The sequence below is a fragment of the Miniopterus natalensis genome, chromosome 9 (genome assembly GCF_054644295.1).
Source record: "Miniopterus natalensis isolate mMinNat1 chromosome 9, mMinNat1.hap1, whole genome shotgun sequence".
Lineage (NCBI taxonomy): Eukaryota > Metazoa > Chordata > Mammalia > Chiroptera > Miniopteridae > Miniopterus > Miniopterus natalensis.
In genome coordinates this window covers 39,944,631-39,957,323 of record NC_142089.1, presented here as the reverse complement: position 1 = coordinate 39,957,323, position 12,693 = coordinate 39,944,631, and the positions used below count along the sequence as shown (strand labels likewise).

Below are 12,693 nucleotides of genomic sequence, written 5' to 3'. Positions count from 1 at the left end.
AACAAAAAGTCCAACCGATCAGTACAGAAATAGCAATGAAAGGCTCTGCAAGGGTCTTGGATACTAATCCTCAAATTCAATCTATTCCAAACTAATTTCTTTCATGTTACCATCTCTTCACACTCCCTCCCACCTCCCACTGGCAGGTGCTCTTTCTTTTAGATTCTATTATGTCTTTAATTACATTGCCATGCACCTAGTTCTTCACCTAGAAACATCATTCAGCTTTCTCTTCATGTTCACCAAGTCTCATCAAGATCATGGCTTTTTAAAATATCCAGGTCCTCTCTCCCACAGCAGTGTCTTAACTCTCGTCAGAGTTTAGGTTAGTCCTTTAGCTTGTATCACCATTTGAAAGGGGGCTATACGATCCCTTGATTTAGTTGTACTTTTCTATGGTTACCTCCTGTGATAAACATTTTTTTTATATCAGTCATTTCACAATGACATAGTTCTCACAGGTAGAATATAATCCAACTTACAGAAGAATAGAGCAGTTTACAAGAACTGAAGTATCATGACTTACTTCATTCGTTCAAAATCTGTGCAGGTTGAATATATTTTGGTTTCTCCAATCAGTACATCACAGTAAGGGCGACATCCATTTCTCTGTTTGTTAAAAAAAGGGACTGGACTGACAGTGATCGACTTAATCGTGAGAGGCTTGAAGTGAGGACGGTAGGGTTTGTCTGCCAGGAGGTCACACATATAGCCCAGGTATCTAAAACAGAAGATTGTCATTCTGTTGGGGCCCACCACACCAGAAGAAAGAAGTCATAGATCTTTGCGAAGACATTTGTTTTTGTAAATTATTAACTGACAATAAAAATTTACTATGCTAATTTCTTTAATATGAACTAGCGAAAGAGAATGCAGCCAATAATTGAGGAAAGCTTTTATCTAGTGACACTGTTGTACTTCCCCCAAAGAACAGATGGAGGGGTATTTGTTAAATGAAAAAGCTTATGGGAGCTCACTACTGGCTCCATATCTGAACAGCTATTCCTCTTTGATCTAACAGATTAGATTTAGCAGTTAAAGGCTGGCACTGGGAAATTTTTAGAATTTTATCATCAGAAGCACTTTTAATCCACACAAAAAAAGGTAAGGAGATACAAATTTTAAATAAAAGGAAGAAACTGTGACTGAAGATAAGAAGTCAATTATCTAAAAGGTTGTGTGTGTTTTTTTAAGTACATGACACCAATTCCATTATGTCTGCACCTACCCCGCGTCTAGCTTACTTTACCTCCTGTGGGATGGCGAGAGTCCGATTCCTGGTCGCTTTGCATATAACAATCGAACAGCTGGGCCAGGAGTGGAGTAGAGATTACAGAAAATGAACATAGCACCAACCAGAATCGACGATGCTGCTCGTCCATCCTGCCAAAGAAAATGCATAAACTTGTCACAAACATGGTCCGATCAGCCACTCACCGCTGAGAATGGCTATGCTTGCCATTAAAAGAGAGGAGCTGGGGGTGCGTGGGAGAGAGGACAGAAATCCTTTTAACTGGGCATGCCTGTCAGTTCAAAATTGTTTACTTGAAAACCAAACTCAGTCCCAGCTGTTCAGCTATTTAAATCACAAAGCAGAAAGGAGAGATTTATTCTTCGGATGAAACTGACTCTCTACTCACCTTGAAACCCAGCAATATAAATTTGATTTGCATATAGTTACTGGAAAATAATCTAATCGTCAATGTAAGTTTGGAATTGTGACATCAGAACTAACAGTTGAGGCCTCTTGGCTTAGAGCTGAAGGTAGAGTTCACAGGCTAGGTAAATATTGTATTTTGGAATATGCTATGTATATATGGCGTACAATATATGTTCCTAGATTCATATAAAATCATATAAAAGAAGCTTCACCTGATTCAACCTCATTCAGTGGAGGAATATATACAATCACATTCCTGACAGATGGTGACCAACCTCTTCCAGAACACTGTAGGTGACAGGGAGCTTAGTGCAACTTGAAGTAGGCCAGGCCAGTTTACAAGGTTCCTCCTTACATTGAAAAGGCTGAGTTGAAGTCTATGCCACTCAATGATCTTCACTCTTCCTTCTGGGAAGACCAAGAGTAAACTGACTCCTTTCCTCCTGTAACAACCCTGACATATCTGAAATACCTCCCTTTCCATCAGCACTTTTATTTGCCAGGTGAAAACCACACCCAATCTTCGATGGTCCATTTTATGTGTTAACTTGGCTGGGCTACGGGAGCCCATACACTTGGTAAAACATTATTTTTGGGCATGTATGCGGGGATGTTCCTGGAAGAGGTCAGCATTTGAATCACTAGATTCAGTAAAGACATCCACCCTCATCCAAAGGGAGGGGGCATCATCCAATCTGCTGAGGGCCCAAACAGAACAAAAGGTGAAGGAAGGGCAAATTCTCTCTTCTTGAGCTGGGACCTCCACCTTCCCCTGCCTTCAGACATCAGAGCTCCCAGTTTTGGGACCTTTGGACTCCCACACTTACACCAGGAGCCCCCTTGGTTGTGAGGCCTTCAGACACAGACTAAATGATACCATTGGCCTTCCTGGGTCTCCAGCTTGCAAAGGGCAGACCCTTTGCAGTTATGGGACTTCTCAGCCTCCATAACCAATGAGTCAATTCCTATAATAAATTTCATATTTCTCTAGGGTGTCCCCCAAAAATGTATACACACTTTGACAGCTGATAGTTAAATTTTGAAAATGAAAGGTATTTTAATAAACACTGCCTTTATAATTATTCATAGCATGCATACATTTTTTGGGAAACTATATATATATGATATCCTACTGTTTCTGTTTCTCTGGAGAACCCTGACTAACACAAAATCCCTTCAGTTCTTCCTCATTTGATATTCCATTTCAAGAGACATCATCGTTTGGTGTACTTCCTCTGAACAAGCCAGTTTTAAAACAACCACCTTAAATATGCTGCCCAGATGTGAAACGTAAACTATGACATGTGTTCTAACCAAACTAGGGAGGAAATATCATCTTCCTTAGTTTGGACACTAAGTTTTTATCAACATAACCTCAGGCCACGCTAGTTTAAATGCAGGCTAAGTCACACCATAAGCTCGATTGATCTTTCCATACACTAAAGCCCCTTGTTCTTTTTCAGATGATGGTGAAGCTAATGGGCGAATGTATTTAATATTTTAGAATCAGAATTCAAGACTGTACATTTATCCCGTGTTTAACTTCACATAGTTTCTGTTAAACAACCAATCTCCTCAAACCTTTAAAATCTAGATTCATTATGCGAATCTCCCATTCTGAGAAAATCGGTGAGACTGATCTCCACGTTGCCATCAAAAATGTTAATTAAAGGGCAACCAAACGCAACCTTGGGAGGCTGCTGATCCATCAGCCATCTACCTTTGGAAGCAGATATTCAACCACGATTTCACAAGATATGTAACAACCTAGCCCAAGTTTCTCCATCTTGATTACAAGAAACTGGTAAATGCCTTGCAGAAATCCAATACTCTCTACTAATCTATTAGTCTGTTGCAAAAAGTTCAGTTGGTTTAACATGTGCATTCATAATAACCCAATTTTTGGTGTTTTTTTCTAAGAGTTGAAAATCATCTGTGCAAAAATTTATATGAGAATTTCGCCTGAATTGCCATCAGGCTCACCAGCTGTAACTTTCCAGGATCAACCTCCTCTGTCTTTTGGAAACAATCTCCCTTTGATTGCCTGGGACCACTTCTTCGAGTTTCCTCAGATTACATAAGGGATCCATAATTGCTTTTCCGAGTGCTTTCGGCATTCGGTCACATAATTTAAGTCTGGAGAGTAGATATTGTTCAGTACTGTGAGGCTCGTTTACTATCTCACTACCTATCGGCTTTGTCTTAATTACTGCTACTCCCTTTCCAGCTTGACATTTGTTCCCTGATAAAGGAACAGAGTAAAGGACTTAAGATAAGATTATACCATGTGCTTCAAGCATTTATTGTTGTCCTTATTCCAAGGACATTTTTCTTTAAAAAAGACATTTTTCTCAATCTTAATTCTTTTTAGAATTTCATCTTCCAGACACTCTTCTACCAGACTCAAGGTGCTTTGAAATGGGTCCCTTCCTTTTACCTGCCATGTAGGTCTTCTACAAAATTTTATTTGTTTTTATATTAGAAGTATTTGAGGTGGAAAGAAGAAAAAATGTTCTGCGTTTCCCCCTCTTAGCCAACTAGCTTTCAACAAGAAGAGGGAGAGTGATCCAGTAATATCAGAGTAGAAACATGCCCTGAGGTTTTCAGAAGCAATGAGTATTTCCAGTATTTACGCTCATTTGTTTAGGTTGTCAATCACTTATTCAAATCTTTCATACCTGGGGTGCAAAGGAAAAGAAGACATAGTTCTTGCCTATAAGATGCTCTTAGTCTGGAGAGACAACAGGGAGTTCACCAAATGCCACAGAAGGCATCTAGTTATATAGTAGAAATGTCCATACGGTGAAAATACTCAAAAGAGTCAAAAAGATTTTACTGAAAGTTGAATTTTAAACAATAAGAGGCCTCGGAAAAAGGGCTAGAGAAAGGAACTCTGTAAAGTGAGTATGTGACTACTTACAAGGGCATAGGTGTCTTTTTATTTCATTTTTATTCAAACACAAAAAGTAAGGAAAGCACAGGGAATATAGTCAATAATATTGTAATAACTGTATAATGTCAGATGGGTACTAGACCTATCAGGGTGATCACTATGTAAGTTATATAAATCTCTAGTCACCATCTCCTATCCTTGAAACTAATATAATATTGTATATCAACTGTAATTGAAAAAATAAAAAATAAAAATTTAAGAAAAAATAAATACTCCAATGTGTTTATGGCAACTTTATTCACACAAGCTCAATGGCATCTTTACCTGCTCTTGTCTCCACACATTCAGAATCCCTTTATGATGTGGTTTATGTACATGTCCGCCTGTCCCACTAGTACTCAAATTTCAAGGCAAGAATAATAAGGTCATTCCTCATTTTTATATCCCCCAGATCACCTAATTCCTAAGTAGGAGCTCAATAAATGATCTCAACTTAAATGTTACCTGCTCATCAATCCGCATAGGGCCAACAGTATTTGAGCAAATTATACCAAACAGCCAAGACGATGACAACAACAATGAAGCTTACTCACCAAGCAGTGGACAACACAGACGTTTTTGGGATTCTGTAGTAGCCAATTATACATATTCCGACACACAGCAAAGAGGTTGTGCAGACTGGGGGCCTGCCTAATGGGCCAACTGCATTCTGAAACCTAAGGGAACAAGGAAAAGGAAATGAATTCCCCTAGTGACTTCTTCTCCATCAACAGGTATGACACCGAACAACTGCTCCTGGGAGTGACACTCTAGCCTCTTTTAATATAGCCAGGAACAGCTGAGAGCGGTCCAAACACAGGAAGAAGAGTTACGGAACCCAGCAGTCTTTTCATTAAAAAATTCTGTTTCCATAAGGGAATGAAAAAAAAATTTTTAAATACATTTTAAATTCAGCTAGACCATTTAAACTACATATTTGGGGTTTTTTTTAAAAATTCTGTGAGGTTACCCAAAATTTCATTTCAATTAGCAATAATTATGTCTCAGATATATCTCGTTGGCTATAATACTACTGTACAACATTCCAAATTTAATTTCTATTAAGTATAAAATGTTTTGACCTACCTACTAGGTGTTTAATTATAGGTTTACCATATAAACTCTAGACTGTTCCTTATTTTATACCAGCTCTCATGAGCACATGAAAAGTGCAGCAATATGAGCCAAACCTTGTTCAGGGCTCTTAATTCTTTCTCTTTTAATGAAAGGACATGCAGCTCCATAGGGCCAAACTTCACCATTTTTATTCATCTAACACATATTCAATTATCACATTTTATAGAGCACCGACTATGTTCTGCTTGGCTCTAATCTGTACAGCAATCATATACGACAGGTATTAATATGATCCCCATTTTGCAGATGAGGAAACTGACTCTCAGAGGTTGTCTTGTCAAAAATCACACTGCTGGTCAGTATAGCATTGCAAGTTGGTCTTCTGAATATAATCATTGTGCCACAACAGTATATACTGGTTGAGATTATTATTTCCTTCAAAATACTAGGTATCACCCTCAATTGATATTCACTAATTTAACTAATGAATAATAAAGAGAAGCTTAGACTAGGGCAAACTTTGTGAACTCTTTAAGGCTTTCTTTTTTAAAAACTGAATTTACTGGGGTGACACTGGTTAATAAAATTATATACAAGCCTTTCTTCACAAAATGTGGCAAATGATGCCTACCTACCTACCTGACAGGATTGTGGGTACTACATGAGAATGTATTTCAAGGGCTTAGCTCAGTATCTGACTCACACAGAGTGATCTATAAATGTAGCTATCATTATTATTGTAGCAGGTAACTGCCAGTACAAAGCCCTGAGGTCAGAGAGAGCCAAAAATGTTTGGGAGAAAAATGAATGAGACACTGTATGGCAACAGCGTAGACGGAAGGGGGTCAGATCCTACCTACAAGGCCTTGTGAGGAACTGGGAGAAGTATTTTAAAAAAGAGTGACTCTCAGATCTTCATTTTCCAAAGAACCCTCAAGATCCAGTATGGGGATTGGATGTGGACGACATGAGAGTAGTCAGAGAGATCAGTGACGAGGCTGCTGAGGAGTCTAAGGAAGGGCTGGTGGTGGCTGAGGCTCAGGAGGGTGCAAAGAGACTTGAGGGATTAAAAGAAGCAAAGAAGGAAGTGAAATACCTCTACACACTAGAGTAGGGGACTGATCTCATGGCGGCCGTGCATGAGTGAGGAGGGGCGTACTTATGAGAGAGATGGAGGGGAAAGAGTCAAGGATGATTCCAGGCTTCCGGCGTGAATGGCTGGATAGCAGAATGGGAGCAGGCACCACTGGCTGACATAGGGAATTCTGGAGAAAGAATGGGTTTTGTGCGGATGGTGTCATCAGAAAGTGTTTTACAACACTAACACCACTGGCCTATGAAAACCCCAATGTCTCAAATGCCTAAAATTTAACAGTGGAGCAAGGGAAGGAGGAGCAATCTGTTTGGTTTGACCTTTTCTGGTAACCAGATAATAACCACTCCAAATATTAAATTATGTGTGGTCTCTTAAAGCTGACATCTAAAAGAAAACACATGTTTCTCTCTCTGGGGCTACCAAGAGAGCCCATTCTTTTTGGTTGATTTGTAACTTTTTTTTCCTATAAGATGATTACAGGGTAGTGGGAGGGAACCTTTCTGGTAACTCATTTTTCTATACCTTTGGGAATTACAGATGTGGTTTATGAAACAAAGTCGTTGCAATGCTTGACATAGCTACCAAATGCTGCACGGTCACCCAGTATCGGGCCTTTGTTGATTTGAACTCTGCAACATATTGTTCTTTTTACCCAACATGATTCAGGGCTGTATCTGGCCCATTTTTTATCCCCCAAATAGATTCCCCACTGATGTCCCTTCAGGGAATGGAGATGATATACCGATTTAAAAAATAATTGGGAAGATAAGTTTTTGCCATCAGAGGAATTACAAAATGTACATTTCCACAGGTTGCTTCCTGTCTGCAATGTTTTTTCTCCCCTAGTAAATCACTATTCTTCCTTCAAAACCCAAGTTCAAGTGCTCTCTTGTCTCTGACAGTTTCTAACACAACCAAAGGCAGAAATATTTAGTCAACTTAGTCATCTTTGTACCCAGGCTCTTGTCCACTTTCATCTATTACAGCTCTTATCGGTAGAGCGACATGGGTAAGCCCACAGGCCGGGTTTCCATCTTGGCCTTACCACTTACTACCTAAGCCACAATTCTCTTGTGTGTAAAGTAAAAATGGGCATTACAAGATTGTTGTGAGAATTTAGTAGCACAACGACATCAACATAGTGTCAGCATCTTGTCAAGCTGTATTCAAATTAACTGTTTATGTCTGACTCCCCTCTAGACACTAAGCTCCATGAGAAGAGAGGCCGTAACTTATTCATTTTTGCAACCCAAATCCAGTTTGCATGTGCTAGCTGAATGGCAGGTGCTCAGCAGGTATTCGCTGAGTGAATGAATGAGTAAAAGCACGAGCCCCACTTGGCAGTCTCTTCTTGTAATAAGATTTGTCTGCATGTGCAAGAACAAGTGAATAAATTTTGCTGTGTTTTTAGATCGCAACTATGTAAAAGTGTAGGAAATTTGTTTTCCCAGGCAGTATTTTTAAACATTTTAGAAACTGTATGTCACCCACACAAACACTGCCAATATTTATAACAAGTCTCAGTTAAAAGTTCGCTAAATTGTTCTTAGCACAATAGGCTAATAGCTCCAGAATAATTAAATCAATCAAGTAAATAATATTAATTTAAAGTGCTCTATAATTACATATTTACTCGATATATAATGACACATCATTAAGCAAACATACAATTAGAACTTTTTTAAAGCATGTGCTCTGTCTAAAGGGGAAAAAACATTAAGGCATAAACAAATCCAAAACATTCTAAAGAGGAATTCAATCACTGCAAGCTATTTTTTTCCTCTCTCTCTGGAGTTCACAGTTTCACACAGTAAGCACTATCTTAGGGTAAGTGACACTTCGCTGTGCCATCTCCAGTCCTTTTGAACACCTCCCGGAGCTGCAAAGCATCAGAGAACACCATAAGGGTTGCAAGACTGCCATGATGTCACCCAGTGGAAAAAGAGGCCAAATGAGAACCCGGGCTGGATGCCATTCAATTTTCATCTGTCTGTCACCCCAAGCATGAGATAAGATGGCACAAGCATCCCATCTGCTGAGTATAAGAGCAAAAGGGGCTATGGAAAATCAGACTGAAGAGCCATATTCAGTGTATCCAGAATCTGAAACCATTTTTGGAGGACAGGGGTATTTTGGTCAATTATTATTATTTTTTTAAATATATCTTTATTGATTTCAGAGAAAGGAAAGGAGAGGGAGAGAGATATAAACATCAATGATGAGAGAGTCATTGATCGGTTGCCTCCTGCATGCTCCCAACTGGGGATCGAGCCCTCAGCCCGGGCATGTGCCCTGACCGGGAATCAAACCCCGATTAGCTGGATCCTAGGTCGATGCTCAACAGCTGAGCCATGACCGGCGGGCTGGTCAATTATTTATGGCAGCATTTTATTATTACCCATGTTGATCATGGCTACCACTTACTGAATGCTTACTCTATGACGGGCACTGCAATCAAATTTATTTCTTAAGAAAACCTAGAGAAAAATGTTCTAAGTATTTGTGAGATAGGTGTTCGTATTGTCATCCCCATTTTATACAGGAGAAAACTGAGTTTCAGGCGAGGTAAAGTAACTTACCCAGGACGGGGAACAGCTGAGGTAGGAATCTAGTGTAATTTCTAAAGTTTAAAATTTGTATGTATTATGCACATTATACCTCAATAAAAATAGTAAATTTGTGTGTTTTCTATTATACCACACTGCCTGATGAATATTTACTACATTTCCATCTTACATCTTGAGGCTTCATGTAATGGCTATATTTTACCACGGTTACGACATTCGATTCACAGCAGCCACAGCGTGGGGACCCACGGCCGCCTGGCTGCCAGGCCGGGGTTTCTTTCTGCCCCCTATTTCCTGTCCTCACCCTTCCGCAGGCCAGCAGAGGGAAAGGGAGCGTCGCTCCTCTACCGCCAACCCGTGCACCCACCAGCAAACCAAAGCAGAAACGACGGGAGCTTTAGGGAACCCTGGAAGGAAAAGGCCAAAAGAAAAGGCTCACCTACAATCAAGGCCTCCTAAAGAAGCTCAAGTTGATCATATATCTTCCAAAAATCCAGTTGTTCCCAAAAGGGAAGAAATCATGCAAGGCCATGTGGTTTGGAAAGACTCAAAATGAAGGGGGAGTCTGAAGGAAGCTGCAGGGCTACCTTTCTGCGCTGACCGACAGCAGACCTTCCTTCCTGCTTGGGCAGAGGGAGCGCGGGCTCACAGGGGCACTGAGATGGCATCGGTCCGGATGCCAGGACGTCACAGCCAGGCCGGATTCGACGGCCATTCACCCAGTGTTCTATTTATTGACAATAGCATGATGTGTAAAGCAGGGGTTCTTGATGTTCTGGGGCACAGCTCTAAACCATCTGTGCAGAAAGGGAGCCAGTGTACACACATGTACACACCCGTACACACCCGTACACACACGGAGTGGATGGGTCCAGTGTTTACTTGGAGGACGATGCGGAAAAGATGTGGGTATAGATAGTGATGATGATGACACAATACAGTGGTGTATTCAATGCCACTGATTTGTACACTTGCAAATGGTTAAAAGGATACATTTATGTATATTTTTCCACAATTATAGTTTAGAAAATGAAGTGGAAGCAGATGCTTAAACTCTCTGAAGCCCATCCATGGACCTAAATACACAGTGGACCCCTGTCTTTTCAACTCAGATTAAGAACATCTGGTTTAGATGATGCATCTCATTAGTTTCTAGGACTTTACTGTCAACGTCAGTACTTATCGCTTCCTCAAGGTGGTACTGGCTAAGAAGAACTAAAAAATGACCTTCAATACCTCCTCTGTAATTCTAAAAGGTATTCTGGCACCTCACTTTGAATCTGGGACTATCTGCCATGTGCTGTTTTGAGCTGACTCTTCTGCTAAAACTGAAACTAAACGCAGAGTCCTATTTTAACTTTCTGTGTCTTAGGCAAATACTAAGAAAACTGCTTTTTTATTATTGCATATGATTCCTGTCAAACCATGTGACTTCTAAGCATAAAAGCTAATCAAAATATAGAATCAAATCCCTAAGCAAATAAATTCTTCCTAGAAACAGCACGTCTTTGCCACTACCACCAGTATTCCCAAACACATCACATGGTAAAAATGTAAAGTGACTGAGTTCAGTTTTTAAGGCACAAAGACAGACAGAGCTGGATGCCTGTGAGTCTATAAACAAAACCAGTCTCCTGGTTAGTCTTTTCCAACACTGGGATTTATGGAACACTCTGCCATATACACTTATTAAAATAACATTTAACTGCAGACCTAATACTCCACTGACCTGAAAGGAGGAAGAAACGGCTTTAGTCTTCATGGACTGGAAGATGAGACGCAAGACAGCTTTTCTAAGTAATGCAACAGTAAGACGCAAATCAATTCATAGAGTTACTACTTGGGGACAGAAAGGACCAGAAGCTTGAAAAAGCCACGTGAAAAATAGAGCTAAGATGAATATACCATTTTGGGGCCTAACTCATATGCAACTGAGGGTGCAGGAGCTATGCCAGAGGGTCTAGTTCTAATTTGCAGAGCCTGGGGCTATCTCTGAAGGGCTGAGAATATCATGAAATCCTGTATTTTAGGGAGAAAGGATTGGAAAAGCCTTGTGGAAATCCTCCCTTTAGTGAAGTTAGGCTAACAAAGAAGGGGTGGGGGCAGTGTGGTAATGGATGGCTTTTTAGGGAGAAGGAGCAGCTCATGCAAAGAGACAGTGTGTGTGCCCCCTGGTTGGAGCATGAGGTTTCTGGGCATGAGAAGAGATGAAGTCAGAGAGGCAGGCAGAGGCCAGGTCATGAAGAACCTCTTAAGACACATTCTGCAATTTGCATGGAAAAGAAATAACACCATACCTTTCACCTACACAAGACTTACTGTCCTGGCCGGTGTGGCTCAGTTGGTTAGAGCATCATACCATGCACCTAAGGGTCACGGGTGTGATTCCCAGTCAGGGCACATACCCATGTTGTGGGTTCAATCCTTGGTTAGGGCACGTGTGGGAGGCAACCGATGTTTCTCTCCCACATCGATGTTTTTCTCTCTCTCTCCCCCATCCTTTCTCAGAAATTGAATAAAAAAAAATTTACTCTTAAAAAAAAAAAAAGACTTATAAAGGTCCAGCCCTCACTGCTGTCTCCCTTCACTAATCTCCCTCAGTAGGTACTGTACATATTTGCATTTGTCCTGGGTTCTCTCTCCAACTGGGCTTAAGTGCCTTGAGAACAAGAATCAAATATTTATTTTATATCTACGTGTTTAACAGTCCTTGACACATCCATTCATCTGTGAAACATTTAGCCATCCCAGGCACTATTCTAGGTATCAAATAAAATAAACACGCTTCCTGCCCTTTTAAGGCAAGTGAGAGCAAGCAGCCCATGGCAGTTTCAATTCAACATATAATTCCTGGTTCCTCTGGTAAGATTGTTAAGCTTGGTCACAAAATATGTAGTTACACTAATAGGTATCTTTATAGTGACTGCTTTTATAAATACTACCCAAAGATACATCTTCATATGTATGAATGCTTCTATAATGATATTATATCTTTATTTACTTTCAGAAGGAAACTGTTCCAGCCTATCACAGATCTTTTAAGATCAAATAAAATTTCTATGAACAATTGTGCAGGATGTTCCACATTCCTTCAGTTTTAAAAATGATGGCACTGATTTAGTCTCCAAAATAGAAAAAAATCAATTCTAAAGATTTGCATCTGAGTTAGAAACAGAATAACTACCCACACTTTTGTTTGACATCAATTCACTTACTCTGAAGGTAATAGATGGAGTAGAGCTGGTAGGGCAATTAATTATAGGGAATTTTAAGGAGCTGCATTTAAAATCTCTGTTAGAGAGTGCCAAACCGCTTCAGATGGTTTCATTGGTGCTTCTCAGAATGGTCCCCAGGGAGACAG

At 40.1% G+C, this 12,693-nt stretch overlaps 1 protein-coding gene across 1 annotated transcript in view; it reads right to left on the bottom strand.

Annotated features, from left to right (window-relative positions):
* Positions 1–12,693, bottom strand: part of DNAJC6 (DnaJ heat shock protein family (Hsp40) member C6) — a 100,462-nt gene that overhangs the window by 26,960 nt on the left and 60,809 nt on the right. Inside the window, exons 5-7 of the mRNA XM_016208345.2 lie at positions 5,147–5,269; positions 1,250–1,383; positions 527–721 (exon numbers count right to left, since the gene is read on the bottom strand). Coding sequence (XP_016063831.2) covers positions 527–721; positions 1,250–1,383; positions 5,147–5,269 — 452 coding nt within the window. The remainder of the gene's footprint in view (positions 1–526; positions 722–1,249; positions 1,384–5,146; positions 5,270–12,693) is intronic.